This window comes from Ambystoma mexicanum, chromosome 6q (genome assembly GCF_040938575.1).
Source record: "Ambystoma mexicanum isolate Mex_15411 chromosome 6q, UKY_AmexF1_1, whole genome shotgun sequence".
NCBI lineage: Eukaryota > Metazoa > Chordata > Amphibia > Caudata > Ambystomatidae > Ambystoma > Ambystoma mexicanum.
In genome coordinates this window covers 43,605,962-43,629,126 of record NC_090937.1, presented here as the reverse complement: position 1 = coordinate 43,629,126, position 23,165 = coordinate 43,605,962, and the positions used below count along the sequence as shown (strand labels likewise).

The following is a 23,165-nucleotide window of genomic DNA, read 5'->3' as shown; positions in this document are numbered from 1 at the left end:
TACATGAGGGTTCAGAGAACTTTCGCAGTTTTCCCTGAATTAACCACAACACCGTAAAGCTCGCTGAGAAGACCACTCTGGAAGTACACCGCTTGGCTTGGCCCTGACAGCTTTGCGCCTTTCCGGCTAGGCGGCTATCTCTCAGTGCCCGCCTCCTTCGCCGCTGCATTCGGGGCGGGCCGCGGGCTAGGGCCGCCCCTTCCTCCTTTCCTCCCTACCCGGGTGCGTGCTGCCAGCGGCAGGAGGAGCTGCAGCAGCATGGCGGCCGTGGAGAGCAGTAGAGTGTGTGAGACGCAGGGATGCAGTAGCCAGGCCAAACTGCAGTGCCCCACCTGTATCAAGCTGGGGATCCAGGGCTCCTACTTCTGCTCGCAGGTAGAGACTGGGAAGCATGTGGGATCTGGTCAGCACCCGGGTGCCGTGCAGGGGGTGTCTGGTGGAGTCACATGTAGTGTCCACACAGGCTGATCTCCATGGGAAAGGCACACGGACAGGAGCCCTTCATTACCTGCACAATGACACAAAGGACAGTGCCTGTCCAACTGCTAGACCTGAAGCAGGCGCTCCCTTTGCAGGTGCACAGGGGCCTAGCTCGGTTCCCTGTCTACCGGCGTTTGCTCGCTGTGGCTATAAGGAGGGAGGGGTGTTGTGGTGGTTCTGCCAGCGCGGAGCTTCTGTGCCACAGAGTAGCTTTGTACGCGTCCAAATCTCTGTTGGGAAAAGAAACGTTCAGTTTTTATTTAGGGTTCCGTTTTCCCAACCTCATTTTTTAAAAAAACAATTCGTTCTCCAAGCATTTCACTGGGAATTACTTAGATCCCTGCCTCTCTACTCGTAAGCCTTATTTTATTGCTTTATCACTCCCTTTCGTTGTAGTTTCCACCAGTTATTTATTACGGACAGTTCATGCACTTTCTCAATTTGCTTGCATAATTTTTTTGTTACCGTTGACCTTAATTTTCGATTCTGATATTTTTTCATGTATTTACGCATTGTGCCTTAAATGTTTCATGGCAGATGTCTGGTCCTGGAACCTCTGAGAGAGAGGCATGTCATAATCGGGCTTTTGGGTAGAGGGGAAGAATGGATTACTTTACTAATTTTTCTTAACTGCTTACCATATGAAGTTTTGCGACAGTATTGCTCTGACTCAGCCCTAAGGAGTAGGTAAATTGGCCTCTCATTTTGAATGGGCTCAAGGGACATTTTAAAATTGGGTTCAGAGGGATTACCCAATGCCAACTAACAACAGTTTGGCCTTTTCATTAAGTACCCTCCTTGTATTAATGTCCTATATGTGACCCCATAGTGTATTTCAGGGAGACCTTCACATGCCTATGTATTCCTATCGCATGTAAGAAATACTATCAGTCAGTCTCAGGCAGGTTCGTACAGGCCTATAGGGCAATGCCCGAAGTGCATTCTGACATGGTACTATAGGCCACATCGTTTGGTCATAGTAGGACAATTTGAGGAGTTACTTCACTAAACGGCTAGTAGTTTTGATCAGTGTTAATACATATTAGAAAAAAAATCACAATGAATACCTATTTGAACAGAAACGTCCCCTTTGGGTACTATTCAAACAGTCTCTCACAGAAGGAATGAAATGCAATTTCCGAGTGGTTGCCATTTCTTTGGTGCCGGAGCCAATATTATGCCCCAGTCTGACACTGACTGCGTTTATTAAACCATGCCCTGCACCTCGCGTGCCAGTATAGCTTAACATGTCCATGTGCAGAATTTTATGTATACTGCCACACATGAGTAGGTGTCGCATATGAGCTGCCACAGTTTTTTGCGTGCACAAGTTCAAGACCTTTTGGTAGGGCATCTACCCCATGATCCATTTTAAATCCAATCTGTCACACTCTCCATCAACTCTCTTGATTATTCACATTCAAACCCGACTCAAGCGCAGACTTGTGTTCCCTTCATCCATTACCTACATTAACTAACTTGTAACTCTAGTTCCAAAGTATTGCTGCTGTATATATAGCATTGTAAATAACAGATTTTGATATCGCCCAACTCGTAGGAACTCATTTGATTTATTGTGGAAAAAAGATTGACTGACTGCCCTGCTGCAATTCGAACATACGGCACACAAAAATCATCGCGTATCTAAACAGTCTTTGGTGATCTGCTTGACCATATGGGATTCACCCACTTCACTCAGAGAAGTCCCTTTTTCTCTTCTGCTGCACAACAGCAATCTGCATCTGAAGTAAGCACATGGACAGCAAGTGTGCTGTACGCAGACAAGAAAAATGTTAGTGAAAATCATTGGACTTGGCATGAGAGGTCATTGTTTGATTTTGTTACTTGGTTGAAACTACTTCATCAAGATCTTCGACTCGCGAGCACCTCAGACACTCATTTGATTCTTTTTTTTTGGAGTTACTAATAGGACATTGAGATGGGACTCTATATACCGGTCTTCATCGCAAGCCAATGGATAGGAACTCCATGCTGGCCTATTCCAGCCAGCACCCTAAGGCCTTAAAAGACGGTTTGCCCTATGGGTAGTTCTCAGCTTCAAATGAAATTGCAGCTTTACATTGGATTTTGAACACCACGCCCAAGATCTAGCAGATTGGTGGACACAACAGGGGTCTCCATTAAAAATTGTGAAATGGGCTGCTAAGAGAGCCAGATTTATCGATATGGATGCTCTCGTCACCCCGGGACCACAATGCGTCTTTGGATAGGCTCTCGTGTGTTCCCACTTTCTCCAAGCATACTAACAAATGAAATTGGTCAAACTATTGGCGTTTTGTTACATCTACAGACTGTGACCCAGTTACCTTTGTTTGCCTTCAAGAGGGGAACAAATGTCAGGGACAGGTTGGTACACTCAATGCTCAATGTTCCAAGCAGGAGACAGTTGTACAACACGCTAGAAGGAGCATGCAACACAGAAAGGTTTGGGGCGAAATTGCAATGCATGTCCATTTACCAACAGCACAGGACAGCTCGGTCATGCAACATTTTAGTGCAATTAACAATGTACTTACTGCAATTCCACAAATCTAGTTTGTTTTTTATTAATTTTATAATACACCCCAAACCGAAAGGTATCGGGGTGCAGAAAGATGCAAGGAAATACAAAGCTTAGATCACAGGAATAAGTTACACATGATAAGCGGTAGTCCAATGGTACATATACAAGAAATCAAGTGAGCAAACAATAAATACAAAGGGCCTAGTGATCGGTGGATTTGAGCCAGATAGTGTAGTTGCGTCTGAAATTCAGGAATGATCTTCTCTGAGTGAAGGTGGCATGGCATTCCATGACGGGGCAGCTTTAACCGGAAAGCTACTGCCTCCTACATTCAGTACCTTTAAATCTAGGGATAGTGAGGCAGTTGGTGTTGGCTAGTCTGGGTCGGAAGGAGGTTCTTCTACGGAATCTCTGTGAGATAGCTAGGAACGGCATTAGTCAGAGCTTTATGGGTGAGTGAAGTAATCTTAAACTGAATTTTGTTATGGGTCAAGAGCCAATTGTTTTGGCGCCTGGTCTCAGATGTGTGATCTTCTAGTCACACCGATGGCTGCTCTAAGAGCATTATTTTGGAGAATTTGGGTTCTCTGGATAAACGATTTATTGGATCCAATATAAAGGGCGTTGCATGGTCTAACTTGGAGAGGATGAGGGCTCTGGCCAGGATAAGGCAACTGTAGTTTGAGAGGAAGGGTTTGCCGGTTCTGATAAGCTTACAAGTGTAAGCAGTGGCAGCGGCCAAAGCATTCACTTGTTTGGTGAAGGAAAGAGTGGAGTCCAGGTAAAAGCCAAGTGTCTTTACCTCTTTAGCTACTTTGATGAGATTGCCATCAATTATGAAAGAGGAATGAACCTGGCCTAGAATTTTGAGGTAGGTGGGGGTGCCCAGGATGATTTCTCTTTTATCATCATTCAGGTATAGATCGTGGGTCGCGATCCATGCCTGGATAATGAGGTAAACTCTATTCACCAAGGCCAAATCCTTGTCCTAATCCCCTGAAAGTGGGAGGAGAATCGGGGTATCATCTGCATAATTAGTGTAGGTGATACCAAGATGGTCCAGATCATCGAAAAGGGGCTTAGTGAATATGGCACCCCACATGTGATAGGAATGGGGTCTGCTGCTGCTGAAGGGGAGAAGGCCTTCATAGTCCTATCGCTTAAAAATGACTCGATCCAGACTATGGCCTCCTTGTAGAAGTGTGCAGCTGAGTCTAGATGGCTGCATAAGACCTTGTGGTCTACTAGGTAAAATACAGCCGAGAGGTCAAGGAGGAGAAGGAGGGCTGTTTCCCCTTATCCCTTAGCTCGTCTACCTGGGCCTTCAGGTTGATGAGGGCGGTCTCTCTTACGTGTTTGCGATGGAAGCCTGATTGTCGGGCTACTAAAAGGTGGTGGAGTTCCAGGTATTTCTGGATTTGAAGGTAGGCAACCTTGTCTAGCTTTTTTAATAGAAAGTGTACTGTTGTAATGGGATGGTAATTAGTTGGTATGAGTGTTTTTTTTTAAAATATTTTTTTTTATTTATTTTTTAGCAATGGGAGCACCCAAGTTTGTTTGAGGTTGGTAGGGATGGTGCCTGATGCGAAAGAGGCATTGATAAGTTTGGAGATAAACGGAGCAAGTTCCCTCGCTGTATCCTTTTTCAGCTAGTCTGGACAAAGGTCGCCCTGGCAATTAGAAGGCTTGAGCGAGAGAATAGCTTTTTCTACCTCGATAGTGGGAGTTTTAATGCAGTTGAAACGGATGGCTGGGGTATCTGGAGGGGGGTCATATTTGTAGTGAGGATGACAGGAGTCGTTGTAGGCGGTAAAGGAGAGCTTAGAGATGCTATTTTGTTTTGGAGGGTGGTTATTGTACTTCATTGTCTGCCTGTGTCTTATTTTTCTGGTAGTTATGCCTATGTATACTATTTGTTAGGATAAATGAGCACAGGAGCAGAATATGAAACAGCACCATTGGTGTAACATTTTCAGGAGAACCATCATGGTCCAAATGAAGTGCTAGTGGTGAACCAGTTAAAACAGGAGCGCACTTTTTTTGTTTTTTTTTGTTTTGTTGGATGAATACATGTTTACTCAAACTTGGATTCTCCGCTTGACATTACATAGCAGCGGGTTGAATGAAGATATACATTGGGCATCCCTAAATGGGTAAAGTGTTGTCATGGAGCACTGGCACCTGCTATACAATGGGTTACACACGTAGATTTTCACTCAATAGATAAGTGCATCGAGCGTAAACATTTTAAGTGGTTTTCTTTTAGAACCAGCCCGTGTCCGCATACGTTTTTTGATTCTACTAAATATAAAGTAACATGCACAGGGTTTAAGTGGGGTCCTCTGTGTGTGGTGAAATATGAAACAATATGCCTAGCTTGTGTTTCAATAGTGTGAGATTTTCAACCTAATGATTTGTAGTGGCATGGAGGAGGATGTATGGTTTGCCGTTGATGTTCGCCGTAGCTTCAGATTCAGCAGGCAGGTTAGCATTTGTAGTTGAGTGAACACTCGCGCTGCCAGAGAGAAGAGGGGATAGACCATATATGCACACTTACTCATCAATTCCTTTGGACCTTTTTGGGCTTCACGAGACTCCCGGTTGCCCAGTTTTCCTTTTTAAATCCATGGATGCGAGGCGATTCAAATATGTCTCAACAGCCTCTGCGGGGGCCCCAAGTCATATGGCCTTTTGATGTAAGACCCTAATGTATTTTTAATGACGAGGCCCTGGTATGCTTGTTTGTATTTGCTTGCAAGGCAATGAGTGGGAATGTTTCACTCCAAGTGGTTTCTAACTTGCAGGTTCCAGAGACCAGCATGAACGAATGACTGGTGCAGAGTGTTCAACCATGGAAGTTTCAATTGTCCGGCAGAGATTTTTAAATTTAATGTTTTAAAATGATGCGGGTAGGTGTATTGATTCTTACATTGAAATTGGATTTTATGCAGTCTTTTGCCCGATAAGTGACCAATTGTGTTTTGTGGCTACACCAGAAAGTTGTTGGTGCAGTAAAGTAGTTGGTGCAGTTTAGTGCATCAGCTGGCTCACGGTCTGTAGTCGGTGGATCCTCGGAAGTGACTGTGTTTTTGCTTGTTCAGCAGTGCCCAGTGGTTTGGTCGAGAAGGGGAGGGGCCCCAAAAATGAGCCCTCAAATTGAACATTTTTAATAATTTATTTGTGCAGCTGAATGGAATAGGCTTCCTGCTCTAAGCAAAGGGTTAGATGGTGACATTCATGAGATATGAGAGTAATGGGAATTTTTTGATTTCCCCACAGATGGCTTGAAAAGTATAACTCCATTATACGAATACACTATATTTGCCCTAAAGAAGGCTAGGTTCATTGAACATTTGTAAACCCACTTTTGCCGAAACTAGAGTAGGGAGACAGTTGCTGTTTGAAAAACACTGAAAAAACAGTTTTCGTGAAATTGTTTTTGGTAGGTGTGAATTAATTTTGGCGCCACTTTTAGAGTAGTGGCACATTGTGCTTTAAGGCTATTGGTGCTTAGAAGTAATAGCTTAACTTTGTCTGAACAAGCACATCTTGTGTTCAGGTTACAGCATCATTTTGCACATTGTGGCCTTCATTGTACAGTATGATGATACAGCACTTCAGTATAATATTTGGCTGTCTATGTGAGGGATGCTTGCTTGGTCGCTTGTTGTGGGAGCGGTGTGTTTGTGTGGATTGACTGTCCTTTTTATTATTGTGGTATTTATTGTTGAGAAAGTGACATACTGTATTTGCTTTTTTGCACAAGATGGGTCTTGCACTTTTTAGGCAGTATCTTCTGTATGTTTAAAAAAAGTAATCCTTGTTTGAAAATTTGAATAATGATGTTGCATTAAATCTGCATCTGACTTTTCATGTGCGTTGTTTAAGGTTCCCACTGTTCTGTTTCCGGAAAATAATTTGTGGGTTGACGTCATGTGTGTGTTTTTGGAGCTCAGAAGAGCCTGGTTAGCTTGACACAAAGAGCTACAAATATAACTACCTGACATTATCTTTGTATATCTTGACGTGCATAAAATTGCAATAGAACAGATCGTAATAGGTCAGATATATTGGGCAAAAGGTTAAGGAATGGATCTTGTGAGGAAGTGAGCTCCTCATTCCCCAGAGGTAGCTCCTGGTTGCAACCCTACAGATAAGTGGTCTATCCGGCCTCTTTTACTCCCTAAAAATAGGCAAATACTCCCAACAAAAAATGGGGAAACACGTAGGACCATGTGCATCCGCTTTCAGCCACACAGCTCCATGGATATGTTTGGACGGGTAGTGCACGTAGTAGCACAGGAAGAAACTACTAATCTTACTGCCTGATTGGAAGAAATAGACACACTTTTAACAAAAATAAAAATCCAATAAGTTTTGACATTTTGATAAACCAACAGCACATCCAATAACATGTGAAGTAACTGAAGAACTCCTCCCTTCAAACCCCCACCTCAACTCGGAGAATTTTTAGGGCTTTTGCGGCTGGTAAGTGGGCGTGTGCTCTCTGCGTGTCCCTTCCTCTGCCATTCATGACGTGCTTGGGTTCCGACTCCCACTATATAGATTCATCTTCCTGATCAGGGATTATGCCCAGCAGGGTCATGGCTCTCGGGCACAAAGCTCGGGGTGCGCCCTGCTTGCTTTAGGTAGATCAGTATTGAACTTTAAATGCTCTCCGTGTAATGAGTAGGTTAGCGATTCCATTGCTAGAAGCAACCATATTTTTGCAATCCACTAGTGGTCTACTGGAGGATGAGTTGATTTCCATCTGCGTGCGAGGACCAGGGCCACCGCCATCATCATTATGATGTTTAGCTTCCTTTTGGGTTTATTGATTTCCTGTAGTGCCCCATTCAACCCAATCATGGCCAGACCCCAATTCCCCACAATTTTTAGACCTAAGACTTGTTCAATGAATGCATGGATCATGTTCCAGAATTGACTTATTTTCGGGCACGACCACCATATATGGCTTCATGTGCCTATCTGGCCACAATTCCCTACCCGTGGGTAGATCTTGTGCATCCTAGCCGGTGTGAGGTGCCATTGTGTTATGAGCTTCATCCATATTTTCCAGATCTGGATGGACCTTGTGAGTTTCGTTATTTGAGTCCAGAGTTTCCTCCAGTCCTCTATTTCTGTCGTGGTACCTGTATCGGAGTCCCACTTAGCTTTGTATGTCATAGTCGACTTTGGCTCCCCTTCTTTAATGAGCGTATATATGGTTTTGACCACTTTCTTATCCCCTGTATTCGTGCTGAGATACTTAAATGGTGTGAGCTCCCGGGATGCAGCTGCTTTCACATCTGGATAGGACAACCAGTGCCTCAGTTGGATGTAAGTAAAGCATTGATTCTCCCCCAGATCGAAGTCTGCTTTGCACCAGTCATAGGTTTTGACCTGGGCTCCTTCGAACATGCCCTTCACCCTGCGACAGCCCCCCCCCCCCGTCTCCATCCCTGAAATGCGGTCGTGCCAAAGGCCGGCGTGATCTGGGGGTTCCCAAAGAGAGGTGGGGAGGGAAACGCTGTGAGATGGGCCATGGTCACCGCCAGGTCCCAGACCCTACCCACTGACCCTGTGACGCTGCTCGCGTACAGACGCGATGGTCTGTCCACCCTGGACACCCACAGCACCTCCTCCAGCTCAGTACCCACCACTGCTCTGTCCATTGGTCTCCATATCTTCCCCCCCTGCCATCCCTTTGCTAGTCTCTGATGACTCTTAGTTGGGCAGCCATGTAGTATGCTTTGAAGTCCGGGACTCCCATTCCTGACTGGCATTCTCATCACTCTGCCCGCTACCCTCGGTGGTTTAGAGTTCCAAATGAATCTGTCTGTGGCCTTGTGGAGGGCTTTGAAAAAACGAGGTGGCACATCAATTGGAGGGAAGAGCAGTGGTAAAGAAGCCTCGGTAGGACTGCCATTTTTAACCCGTTGATGCGGCCTAGCCGAGATCTAGTCAGTGGTCCCAAATCGATTAGTTTTGTTTTCAGCTTGGCCAGCAGAGGGGATAGGTTTGCTTGGTACAGCCCGTCTACTGTGTTGGTGAGTGATACTCCCAGGTAGTTGATGGAGTTTTCTGCCCATCTGAATTGGAAGTTTTGTTTTAAGAGTTTGCATCTCCTGTTGTGACAGTGTAAGGTTGAGGATTTCTGACTTAGTTATGTTAACTTTTGGGCCCGCCACCACCCCAAAACAGTCAAGCTGTTCCTGGGCCACTCTCAGAGAGGTGTCTGGCCTGGTCAAGGATAGAATCATGTCATCGGCGAAGGCAGCTATTGTGTGAGGTTCTCCTCCCAGACCCTCCGAATGGTATCCCAACTATCTCCTTGTTCGCCCTGATTGCTGGCAGAAATGGTTCTAGGTTTATGGCGTAGAGAATGGGCACCCTCGTTTCATCCCCCTTTCTTCCAGGATCGGTTCCGAGGTGTGGCCGTTTGTAGCCAGCCTCAGGAGTGGGTATTGATGGTTGGCCTCAATTATTCTTAAAAAAACTCGGCCCGAATCCCATCTTCCTTATAGTTGCAAAAAGAAATCCCCACTCCACTCTGTGAAAGGCTTTTTCAGCATCTATAATTAGTAGGACAGCAGGGATTGCTTTTTTTCAGCTTTTTCGATTAAGTGGGCTATTCGTCTGATATTGTTGCTCGTTTGTCTGCCCTGCACGAAGTCTGATTGGTCGGCGTGGACTAATTTTGGGAGGATATATTCAAGCCTGTTGGCTAGTATTTTAGTGTGGATTTTGGCATCTACATTTATTAATGCAGTGGGGTGGTACGATCCGCATTCGGTCACCTCATTTCCCTTTTTGTGAATTAGAATGACTTTTGCCTCTTCCATAGTTTTCGGCAGCTTTTTGGATGCCTCTGTGGTTAAATAGGTTGGTAAAATGGGGGATTAAGTCTACTCTTTGAAGCTTATAGAATTCCGCGCTATACCCGTCGGGTCCCGGGGACTTGTTAAGTGGACGTGAATTAATGGCCGCCCTTACTTCATCCCTTGTGATTTCCCCATCTAGCAATGCTGTCTTCCCTGGTCAACTGATTTAGAGGGACTTTCCCCAAGTATTTTTCTTGGTTTTTTAGGGCCGGGTATTCAGAGCTATATAAGTTGGTGTAGAATTTAACAAATTTGTCTTTGTATGTCCTCTTTTTTTGGTGGAAATCTGGCCCCCGTGCTGCTTTATTTTCAGTATGGTTCTATACCTTTCTTCTTTCCTTAGCATTCTGGCCAGCAGACTGTCTGCTTTATTGGCTTTGACGTACAGCCTCTGTTTAAGGCGTAGCAGGTTGCGCTCCACTTCCTTACTTTGCAAGGTCTAACTGTCCCCTGATTGCCCTGAATTTCCTTTTAATTGCAGGGGTTTGCTCCAGGCCCATTTTGGGCATAAGCTCTTTCAGTTTAGCCTCTCGCTTGGTTTCCTCTGTTCTCAGCTCTCGCCCATGCTGCACTTTTATCGCTATGATCTTGCCTCTAAGGGTCGCTTTAAGCGCGTCCCACCAGTTCTACCAAGTAGTGTCCCCCACTTTGTTGGTATCTACGTAACTGCTCATCTCTTCCGAGATCTCCCTTGCTAAGATTGTCTTTGAACAGATACGCTGGGTATCTCCACCTCCAGAGGCCCGGTGGAATCCTATTCCTGCCTAAGTCTAGGTTCATGGGCGCGTGATCAGAAAGGGAAATGGCCCCAGCGAGATATCTGCCACTTTACCCATCAGAGTGATGGACACCCAGATGTAATCGATCCTGGAATGCGACATATGTGCATGGGAGTAGAAGGTATATCCCTCCCGCCCCCCTGCTTCGTTCTCCATACGTCCACTATGTCCAGTTTGTGTAACTTCTGCCTAAGGTCCCCAGAGGGCTGTACCGAGGGGCCCTGAATTTGAGTGCTCCTGTCTTCGACAGGATTCCAGGCCATATTGAAATCTCCTGTTTGGACGATGGGATATTTGGCAAAGCTCTCTAGGTGCTTGAGTGCCTGTTGTATATACGGGTCCTTGCTCGTATTAGGTGCGTATATTGTAGCAATTGTATAGGCCTCCCCTTCCTTCTACTGTCATTGCAAGGTGTCTGCCTTGGTTATCTTTGTCTGAACTCGTTACCGCTAGACCCAGTCCATCTCTCAAAGCTATCAGTACCCCCCTTTTTTGCTAACTTGTGTAGTCTGCACGAGTACCCTGTATCCCCAGAATTTTATTCTATGGTTGTCCTGTGTTTGTATGTGTGTTTCTTGCAGAGCGATAATGTGAGGCGCCTCTCTCCTAAGGTACCTCTCCACCTTTGCGCTTGAGCAGGGAATTGAGACCGTTTACATTGAGGGATAGGATCTTTAGTCGGTTATCTATTGCCATGTGTGGTGTCCTGAGTCGTGATTGTATGCAGGAGGAATCTCGCGCTTCTTTGATATGCTTGCCCTTTCTTCGCAGCCCCGCTGGTTAGCCCTTTTCTTGTTCTAATCCCCTCATGGTAAGAGTATTGCTCCATCCTGCCTCCTGCCCCCCCTCCCACCTGATCCCTCTCCCGTCGCCGGGTGTGTCCAGCTGGCACTTGGCCCCCCTCGTATCACCATGAGAGCTAGACCCTAGTATCTGCCCAGCGTGTCCCCATGCAGGAAATCCATTTCCGGCTACCTTTCCCTCCCTTGGGTCTCCCGCCCCCTTGACTTCCTGAATTTCTTGGCAGCACTTGCTAATGAGGTGCTTTGTTGTGTGCCATTTCCAGGGTTGTCATAGGTGGTTGTTTCGGGGCCTTCTGCGGCTTCAGTGATCTTGCTATCCTGCTTGTCCTTGTTTAGCGCAATCTGTGTGTGAAGTGGAGGCTCCACGGATGGGATACCCCCTCCCTCTTTTTTGTTTTTCTTAGTCTCTATCGTTGTCCATTCCCAGGATTTCCTGGCAGCCTTTTGGGTGGGCGATGCGGGGTGTGATACCGGTTGTCCTTCAATACCAAGCATGGCTGCCCCTTCCTCGCATGTTATTCTGTGCAGTTTCCCTTGCCATGTGAAGCTCACCGCGAATGGGTGCTGCCATCTGTAACGCACCTGCTGGCTTCGCAAGTGGACCAGGGCCATTCGGCGTCTCCTGCTTAATGTGGCCTGCATTATGACCCTATGACATCGAGATTGTGTGAAAAAGTCTTAATGTACACTGTGTCCTTCTATTCCCTGTGTACCCTCTGCCCCCATTTAAACCAGGTCATTTTCGGTGGGCGGGTGGTTGGGCGTGGGTTGGGGAGGATGTGGGAGCGGGTATGTTATACAGTCTTTTTGTCTGTTTTACTCATGGCTTTGGTCGGTGGTAGACTGTTGGTGGTTTGTGTTTGGTGAAATGTTTAATAAAAACTAAGTGGGGAAAAAAAAAATAAGGTGGTTGTGTGTGTGGGGGGGGGGAGATTCCGCTGCCAGAGCGTGAACAGCACGTCCCCCGCGTTCCTGCACCCACATTCTGACATCTGGCAGAAAGCACAGCGGACAAGTCCTCCCCAGGGGCCGTAGCTTAGATCCAAATGCACAACAGCTGAACAAACCGAGGCAAGCACTCCGGAATCAAACGGCCGCAGCGGACCAACATGGCGGACCGGTGGGAGCTGCAGGCGGCCCGGCACTCGCCGCCCTCCAGAAGCCCACATACTGCAGTGGACAGAGGCCCGTCCGGGAACGAGGGAACGGAGTGGGCAGCTGCTACAGAGACTGCCCAGGAGGGGAGGCGCAACCACTGCGGCCTGGACCAGCATTGTGCACATGACCTGGGAGGGCCGAAGCTATACCCCTCGTGGCCCTGCTACCGGCGGGGGCTCCCTGGACTGGGCTAAGCGAGACCCGCACGCACCACAAGACCGGCAGCTGAGGGACTGGCCGGGGATAGTCCGCCCCCAGCCTGCCCAGCCCTCCATTGAAATCGGGTCTTGCTGCCGGACGGACCAGAGAGGGTCACACAGGCGTTGGGCTCACCGGCCCGCCGCCAATCAGCAGGGGTCCCCGCCTGCACACAGATACAGCGGCTGCACCGCCGACACACCCACGGGCGGCCGAGAAGCCCCGACAAAACAGGAGACCCAGCAGAAGGCTAGCCCGCGGGTCGGTGGGTGCCAGAAGTGGATCCGAGGGGCGGCTGAGCCAGTCCGGAGCCCTCGCATGTTCAAGAGTCAGCAGCAGAAACACTGGGCCGCCGGGGCTCGCTGCCTCTATCCCCGCCACGGCAGAAGGCCTTTTCAGAATCCAACGAAAGGAGATGAGCCTCCGACTCCCGCCTAGACACCTCAAGCAGAAGGCCCAGGGTTTTCCTTACATTATCAGAGCCTTGGCACCTGGGGATAAAGCCCACTGATCACCATGGACTAGTGAGGGAAGAAGTCTAGACAATCTATTTGCCAAAGGTTTAGCCAAAGTTTTAACATCTACATTAAGGAGAGAGATGGGCCTATAAGACTGACGGAGGGAGGGATCTTTCCCTTCCTTAGGGAGCACCACAATAAGGGCAGACATCATGGTAATAGGGAGGGAGCCAGTTTCCAGGGCCGCATTGAACACCTTAGACAAGAAAGGGGCCAACGTGGAGCGAAAGGTCTTATAGAAACGGACCGAGAAACCATCTCCTGGAGCAGTACCACTCTTCAGGGACGCGATAGTGTTGATTATTTCCTGAGCCGAAATAGGCCGTTCCAACGATTCCGAGGACTCCCGAGCAAGACAGGGGACAGGGAGGGAGTCCAGGAACCGGTCCACTTCTTTACCATCTCCACCATATTCAGAAGCATAGAGAGCCTCATAATACTGCCTGAACTGCTCTGCTATTTGGCTATCCTGGAAGATTTTCTCTCCAGCCTGACCAGAGACCCAGTTGACCCTCCTGCTATTGTGCAACTCTCGCAGCCTCCAGGCTAAGATCTTATCTGCCTTTTCTCCTTTCTCCATGTACCATTGTTTTAAGAACGCAAGCTTTCTTTCTGTCTGGCCTACAAGGAGAGCGGACAGTTTCGCTCTGAGGTTCTGAAGCGCTTCACGCTGGCCTGGGGCAATCGGCGTTTTCAACCTAACCTAACCCACCCCCCCCCCGGCTGAATGGCGGCGATTTGCTCCCTCAACTTAGACTCCTCCCGCAACTTCTCCTTCTTTCTCCAAGCTCTCATTTCAATCAACGTCCCCCTAATCGTGGCCTTAAAGGCATCCCAAACAATTCTAGGCTCCACCTCACCCGTGTCATTAAGGCGAAAGAATTCCTCAATAGAAGACAGTAGGGACTGCCTCAGCTCCTTATCTGCTAGCAACAAGTAATTTCAAGTATACCTCGTCTTACCTGGGGCTGGGGGAGGGATTCCCAAATTGACTTGGACTAAGTCGTGATCGGATCATGGGACAGCCACAACCTCGAAGTCGGACACGCAGTCCCTGATCGCAGAATCTACCAACAGATAATCAATCCTCGAAGGTATGATGTACCGAGGAACTCAGCACTAACCCGGTTGAATGAGTCTGCCATCCTCAAATGGTATCTGAGGTCGGGGCAAGGTTTGGGGGATCTCCTATCGTTCTCCGGGCACAAAACCATATTAAAGTCCCCTCCAACAATTAGCGCGCCTTCAGCAAATCCTCTGACACTGTCATGCATTACCTTACAAAAACGTCCTGCCCTTCATTTGGGGCATATACACCACAAAGGTGAAGAGACGGCCCCTCAGCTCTCCCTTAACCATAATAAAACGCCCTTCAGGGTCAGCTATGTGGGCTTTAGGGGAGAAGTGGGCATTCTGAGAAATCAAAAGACGACCCCACGTTTTTTCGCCACATAAGAAGCATGAAACATATGCTGGACAGCCCTAGATCTGAGCGCAGGCTCCCTCCCCTTGGCCCAATGGGATTCCTGTAGGAAGAGAAAGTGCAGCCTCAATCTAAAAAAATTCCCTCGACACCAAAGACCGTTTAGTCGGGGAGTTCAGACCCCGCAAATTTAAGGACCCCACTGAAATCAGCTGTAAGGAATCGGCCATAAGAAAAGCCAAAAAGATCTTCCGCCCCCACCGAGGGGCTGTCGAGAGTGCCCAACCCCTAGGCTCCCATGCACATGTAAAGCCCCAATAAGAGCCTACAGAACCCCTCAACCCAGGTAGACCCAAGTACAAAAAATGAACCACCCCAACACCCAAATAAGATACCCACTTCGAACCACCACCCACTGCACCCTTCCCCACCCAAACATGCCCCCCCACCCCTTATACCCCTGAGCGCCTGGACCGGATACGACATCCACTTGCCGCACCACCAGGCCGCCAATGATCACCTCCACTTCGGCTGAATTCGACCAACACAACCTGAAATTCTGGGCCCCCCCCAACTACAAAAACACAACCCAACAATACAAACGCCATAACCTCCCCCCACCAGCAAAGCATAGCCCTGCAGGCCGAAACTAGGAATGTCTCAACAGTCCTGCGCAAGGTCAGATAGCCAACCATGAGGCCTCGGGGCACTCCAGCATGCACAAGAAGCGGGGTCCTCTGCGTCAACGGTCCAACGCAGACTGCTCCGGGGAGGGCGGCGCCACCTTTCTGTACTTCCTGTGCCCTCGGACACGGCGCCAACCTTTTGAATCTGAAGGACCTTGCTACCTCCCCTCCTTCCCGGCTCCCAACTCCGGACCTGAGGACGCGGCCCCCAGCAATTCGCTAATGACTTTCTGAATATCCGATTCCGTAATTAGTGAGTACTTATAACCATCCCACTCGAACATAAGTGAGAACGGATGCCCCCACCTGGAGCCACTTTGTCAGAGGGCCACACAATCTCCGGCGGGCGAGGGTGAGCGCTGAAAGGTCTGATAGATCGATATTTTAGCACCCTCCCATTCGAAAGGGCCCTTCCGACGTGCCAGTTCCAGAATCTTTGCCTTCTCTACATAGTAGCGAAATTTGACCAGGACGGATCTTGGACCTCCCGCACAACCTCCCGCTCTGTGGGCTCTGTCAAATGTGGGCTAGCTGGTGTTATCTCCATCAAAGAGCTTACTTATGATGGACTTGACTCGCCTCTCAATGTCCAACTGGGTCTCCCCTTCCCGCTCCGGGATACCCAGAAACCTGAGGTTGGATCGCCTTTCCCTATTCTCCAAATCATCCAACTTAAGAGCGACCTTCTCCTCTCGCCTCTCTAACTCTGCCAGGCGCATGTCGAATTGAGTTTCGAATAGATCTGCTGAGGACTGATTGGCCTCTAGGGTTTGGACCCGGTCCTCGACATAGTCCACCTTCTTATCTAGAGAGTCAAGCCGCCTGCCAATATCAGCCCTGAAGCCGCAAATCTCCTCCAACTGGGCCGCCATATTCTGGCTCATGGACTGAGCCTCCAACCACTCTGATAGACCTGCCGCCTGCATATTGGTCCCGCCCGGCACCTGCCCAGGGGCACGCAGATACTTCTGTAGGGCTTGAACCCAAGAGGCCCGAACCACATGAGATGTCCCAGAGGCAGGCACAAGGAGGTCCCCCCACAGGCAGGCAAGTCCTCCCAGCAATCCTGTAGTTGCTCAGCTACCTACACTCTAGGGTGATTCCAGGCGAGCCCCTACTGCAAACTAGCTCCAGGAGATCCGGCAGCACAGGCCCAAACACGAGACCCACCAGCAAGGACCACTGGCACGACACACTCCAGAGCCGACCTCACCCACTCCGTGGACTATTTCTGGGAGCCTTGTGGACAGCATCAATCACAACTACGGAGTCCGATCAGCCCCACCACAAGCGTGCAGGTCTTCCTGAGAGTGCCACCCAAAAGCCTGATGACCACCCATAAATGCGGGTCCAAAGCCAGGCCAGAAGAGTCCCCTGCGAGACTCCTATGCAATTCAGGAGCAATAGGAATGCCAAGGAGGCAACTGTCAGCCCTCCAACCGCAGCGCAAAGCGCACAGGACACCAACCCAGGTCCCAACACGCCGCTGATCCAGCAGATGGTCACAGCGTCAGGGAGAGTCCACAGGAAACCTGCCGAGGCACTGGCGACAAACAAACCACAATCAAGCCGCCAGCCCTCGCCAGGAACAGCGTGGGCCGTCCCGGCCCAGGAAAGAGCCAACCGGGGGGGGGGGACGCTGGGCCCCGGAGGGTCAAGGGGCCACCACCACCACAGGCTGCACTCACCTGAAGAGCCACGTCACTGATAGGACTCCGTTGGGGGAGCCGGTGGGGCCCCCCAGGCCCACGGGCTCCGACTTCCGAAATCCAGAATACAAGGCCGTCCGGCCCGCCAGGACCGCTCCAGACATCCTGCACACAGCCCCCACAGAGACCGCGACCGACACACCAGAATTCTTTGCCGCAAGAGGGGAGAGTGCGGCCCAGTCCTCTGCCCCTCCCCCTCCGGCCAGCGGTCAGCGTCTGTGCGGGTCCCACCACCGGGCAAGCTGACACTCCACTCCCATTCGGTGCAGGACGGCGTCGGATCTTCGGCTTGGAGGAGCCCAAAAGCACTGCAGGCACGGTCCCCCAGCGCCCACCAGCTTAAACACGTTCGGGGGGGGGGGGGATCGGCCCTCAACTTCCATGGGGATGAGGGGGCCCAACCAGTCTTCTGCCCCTCCCCCTCCGGCAGGCAGTCAGAGGCCGTGCGGTTCCCGCCGCCAGGCAAGCTGACACTCCACTCCTGTTTGGCACAAGACAGCATCCGATCTTCGGCTCGGAGGAGCCCACAAGCACCGCAGGCACGGTCCCCCAGCGCCCACCAGCTTAAACACGCTCAGGGGGGGTTGGTCCTCAACTTCCAAGAGGGTGGGGGGGGGGGGCCAAACAATCAAATTCCGCACTCAAGGGAGGAGAACAGCCGAGACCCGTCAGCAGATCTCGGCGCCCCCTGGCAGCTCCCCCCACACACATCTTTTAATGTGTGTGAGTAACTAGGTGCAAAGGAATACGTATTACAAAAACATTTCTGCTTTTCAGTTAAAACATATTGTTACGCACTTATATAAAAAAAAATCATTTTACTCCCAACTTTGAAAAATAGGGAGTTAAGATGTATCTACAGCACTGCCTGGTTGTTTTGAGACCCAGGAGCTGCTTTTAGCTCCTGCTAATCAAATTCTTATTTCGATTAATTTCCCCAGTGTACACCCAGCCCTTTGTTGCTTCCCAGCTAGATTTGTGCTTTATAAATCCCATAGTTGCTGAGTATGATTAATCTAAAGTCCCTGAAGGCTGGTAATGCAGCCAAACCATGACCCACTTTACTCATTAACGGGAGTTTTTACTTGGAGCTCAATTGTAGGGTCCAGACAAGATTTTGAAGTGGGAGTATTTTGCTCTGTGTTTTAAAGCTGAGAAGATTAATATGGTTTACTGAGTTTGAAATGCAATTCTCATTTCCAGTTAATCATTTGTTTAAGGTGTGTGTATAGTGTGGGAAACTACCCATTCATGATGCCCGCTCGTGGACACAAACAATAAGAATGAGCTACTGGCGCAGAGATAGTATGACAATCAAAGTGTTATTCATACAGAATGCGCTTGAGCGCAGAGTGAACAAGCGCAACAGCTTCTTTGGGCCTCCGTCTTCCTGTTCCAAAATCTTCATGTTTGTACCTTTTTGACCAGCAGGATTGCATAACGCATAATTACCACAAAAGGAGTGCATCGAACATAATACGCACAAGACATTCTCAGCACACAATGTCAGTTGACCATCTGGTTTGTTGCTTCATGTTTGACAGTTTGGAATGTGTGTCGGCAAGAAAGGTAGACATAATTCTAATATTTTAGACAGTTTGTTTTTCAAAGTAAAGTTTGTTCTTTCCACCAATCCTGCTGCTTGGGGATGGTAAATGGCATGGAACTTCTGCTGTATAGATGATGCTTTACACACCAGTTCCATCGTGGTATTAACAAAATGCACAACATTGTCGCTCCAGGCAGTGCGAGGTAGTCCAAATCGAGGTAAGTACTCCTTCACGAGTATTTTAACAGTAATTAATGCAGTATTTTCCTTTAAGGGGAATGCTTCTACCCATGTGTTAGTGACAGTGGCATACTGTCACTAACGCATCCATGCCCAACAAGTTCAAAGCACATTTGTCCATAACCACCAATGGAGCCATACATGAGATAAGACAACTGGTTCTGATATTGGACTTTGAATAGGTTCATTTGCGAATCCCACTGATGTGTTAATTTCCTCTGAGAGGGGAATGAAAGACCCTTTCTGTGGGATATTGATGTGTTGGAGGCACTGTTGTCCAACAGGAATTTAACCTGCTTGACGTGTACCGCCACTTCAACAAACGGTCCCTTTTGGATCTGCAGGGATGCACACGTGTTCCTTTCCCACTCTTGGGCAGCCCTATTTCACATAGTTATCCTCTTAATATTCCTAGCCCAGTACTGCTGACCCTGTCTGTCAAAGTAATTGTGCTGCTTATTATTTCCTTCAGGCGCCCCACTATTTGTTTGAATGCTGCAACCCCATGATCGACCGCAACTTTTTCTCGTTAGTAGGCAGTCCCGGATCCTATGGTCCTCATCCTTACAATAGTGACACCCCATTTCCACTAGCCTTCCTCTGTCTCCTCGTCCTCTGTACGTGCCCCTCCTGTAGGTTTCCCTTGGCTCTTTCGGGAGAAGCCTGCTGCGTTAATGCTCTGGTTTTTAACTCCTCTTTTTTTTTTTTCCTTTTCCCCTTGTCTTTAGCATGGCGGTTTGCATAGTACCTAGCCATGGTCATTATTTGAGTAGCACTTTGGGTTGGCCAGGTGAAATCATACGTCTGAATGTCATTTATTAAGTGAGGTAACAACGCTTCAACAAAATGGAACAGAACGCTTTCGGGGTAGACCTATCCATCCCACTAAACGATGTAAAAGCTTTTTCCTTTCGAGCAAAATATTTTTCAACTGACTCCCTTCTGCCTGCCTGCAAGCGGTCAGCTTATCCTAATTCTTTTGCTTGCGGGCAACAACTTGCTGGATACGCGTTATCATCAATGCTGGAAGAGCCTTTATTTCTCTGGACAACTCCCCAGTCTCATCTTTCTCTTGCCGCCAAGGTCAGCTTATCCCACTTTATGACAGGATTTAAACTGTCTTGCATTCTGCATTGGTGCGCCATGTCGGCAGGGAGTATACATGAGAACAGAGGATCTGTATCACCTGGCGTTAGCGGACCTGTCTTTTAGACGTGGTCAGTCTAGGTATACCACTGCTCAGGATTTTGCCCGATATCTGGGTGATCTTTAGTAAAAGACAGTAACTCCATTCTATTCCTGGGTATGTGGACCTGGTGTGTGGTGTTATCCGCATCAAATCCAGGCACTTAATGGCAAACGTTTGAGTTAACATGGACTCGGTGGTTGGGACATTTATGATCCAAAATAGGAAGTTCGACACAATATTTGGACAGAAGTCTGAATCCAGCTTACACTCCTGGATTGCTTGCTCTATATCCTTAAAATCACTCCGGAGGGGTTACACTTCGTCCTCCTCATTCGCCCTTTTATGCAACAGCCACATTCGCCTGGTTAGTTCAAGCACTATTGCGAATATAAGCGTATCATGTTGCTGGGGTACGTATAGTTTGGCCTTTTCTATTCCTTCTACCCCTTTTTTGATCCATGCTACCACTACCCTTTCTGTGGTTTCTGTGTCCTGGGTTGTAATCCTGTGGGCACGAAGTGGCGAAGAGAGTGCCTTATCACCAGGTACACAAGGGGTTGGGGGGAGGCCTTTTATCCATTAAGCATTCTAACAACGGATCCGACTCCTCTTGAGGGGTCACTATGGGAGTCGGGCAGAGGCCCTTTTGCCACAAACTCCCTTTATTCGCATTAAATCTACTCGTTCCAGTCCACCTTTAATTGCTTATGCTCATATGCACAAGCCTTCTCTCTCTCTGACTGGTGTTTCTTATTATTTTTAATTTGAGCCTCTCTCATAGACCTTTGTCTAGAGTAATTTTCCCATTGCATTGGTCTAATTGCCTTATCGCCTTTAGCGGCTAATGCTTCTTAGGTACCCTATTTTTTTCCAGGTCAAAAGATCCATGTACAGGAAACTATTTCGGGGTTGGTGGCAGTGTATTTATTATTCTCGCAAGACAAACACTACCCCAAGCCCTTTTTAATCCTTTCCCATTCGGAATACCTTCCGAGGGCAGTTGGAACATGCTGATCCAGAACACTGGAACAAGCCTTACAGCATCTCAGCCCAGATGCCTGAACTAACCACTTGTGATCAAAGGCTGTATCTCTCTATGGCTCATTTAACACAGTGCTCCCACAGATAATACAGCGCTACACGCTCATTCACAATTCATCAATAATACATAATGGCATGCTTAACATCACATCATGCATATACCACATCCAGGAACTCTCACCCCCAATTCAATTGTCTGTGCTGGCTTCCCTTTGTCCAACACGCGGGGTCCTCGGTCGCAGAGGATCAGCGCGTTTAAGAAATCGGGTGGAGGGCAAAAGGCGTGGCTGCAGGAATCCTGGGTCCACCTTGTGCAGTGCACTCCACGTCCTCCGCCATCCAATGATTCTTCCCTGACTGTGTCACACTGTCCAACTGGATCATATCTGAGACGAGGCTCCAGCTGGGTCGCTATTTTGTTGGAAATTACCCATTCATTATGCCCGCTCGTGGACATGAACACTACTGGCACAGAGCTAGTATGACATTCAAAGTTTTATTCATACAGAATGCGCTCATGCGGAGGGCGAACAAGAGCAACGGCTTTGTTTGGGTCTGTCGTCTTGTTATAAAATCTACATATTATACATTTTGACCAGCAGGATTGCATGACACATGATTAGCCCAAAAGGAGCACAGCAAACATAATAACTTTCACCTGAAATGTGAAAGCAGGGAAGTGCATTTGAGCCAATTCAGACATTCCACAACGCCACCTAGTAGCCATCGCTGGAAGTTCACCTCCAGTTCCCTGTGTGTATATATATTTTTTTCTATCTATAATTCTTTCTACATAGTAATTCATGTAAACAAAAGGATACATTTCCATTTTTGAAGCCATTCTTCAGATCAGGCAGTCCATAATATGAAGCTCTGTAGTTTGGCACAGCATGACAGGTACCACTGATCCAAACCTATCCATGGACGCGGTTATCAGGCTCGTGTTTGACCATTGTTTCCTGTTGATCGGATTATTTTGACTTCCTATGATTTGCTTTTTAAAAAAAGAAATAATCTTAGGAGTAGAGGGGGACGTATCTCGAATGCAGCTGATCTGTAGCCCTGTTTCCACAGACTTCTGATACAGGCAGATGTTCATTTCCACTTATCTGTATTGGCATTTACAAAAAAATGAAAAAGCACAAATGAAAAATGAGGGCCTCCTGTCCTCAGCCCAAGAGCCCGTCCCCTTCTTTAACAAAACTTACTACAAATGAAGTAAAACTAATATTGGGAATCAACAGAATATCATCCCTAAATGTAAATGGGCTCTCTCGCCCTTTTCAACCAACAAAAGATTAATCTATAAATTACCAGCTTTGTTCCCACCCCCCACCTCCCTCCGTGTCCCTCGAGTGCCTTGTCACAAAAAGCACTAGTTTCCCACCGTGTTTTTTTTTTATTTATTTTTTTTTAATTCACATTCAGCCTTTCATATGGCTTCAGGAGCCAGACCGGCAAATGCGGGGTGGGGGATCTCGAGAGCAGATTCCTTTTGGTTCACCTTTTTGGTATCCGTGGCTGAAAAATCAAGGCCAAGTGCTTGTATTGAGATCATTAATAGATAACACAGAATTAAATTGCACAAAAATGAATTCCAACATACAGGTTTACTTAGTGTAGTTGGTTTCTTTTTATAGGTACGTTTAACTTGCATGGTCAAATGTAGCCTGTCCCAAGGCTTTAAGAAAGACCATTATCTCAGGTTTCGGGTCGTTTTCACTGTCCGGTTCTCTGGGTATAGATCTAATGGGTTTGCAAGGGATGGCCTGGGGGGTGGGGGGTAACCACTCTGTAAATCCTGGTTAATTTTAGTACTGGTCTTCTTCAAAAAAGAGGCGACTGATAACATTTTAATTGATTCAGTGAGATATAGTCCTGATGCTGTTTTGAATAGAATGTGGGGTGGGGGGCGACATGCACTCTAAGCTGCTTGTTAACTCCTGCTGCATTGTCCAGTGTTGTGGTGCCTACAGCTCTGAAT

The 23,165-nt window shown here is 48.0% G+C and overlaps 1 protein-coding gene across 1 annotated transcript in view; it reads left to right on the top strand.

Annotated features, from left to right (window-relative positions):
• The first annotated feature begins 200 nt into the window (after window positions 1-200).
• Window positions 201-23,165, top strand: part of METAP1 (methionyl aminopeptidase 1) — a 673,612-nt gene continuing 650,647 nt past the window's right edge. Inside the window, exon 1 of the mRNA XM_069630447.1 lies at window positions 201-375. Coding sequence (XP_069486548.1) covers window positions 259-375 — 117 coding nt within the window. The 5' untranslated portion in view covers window positions 201-258. The remainder of the gene's footprint in view (window positions 376-23,165) is intronic.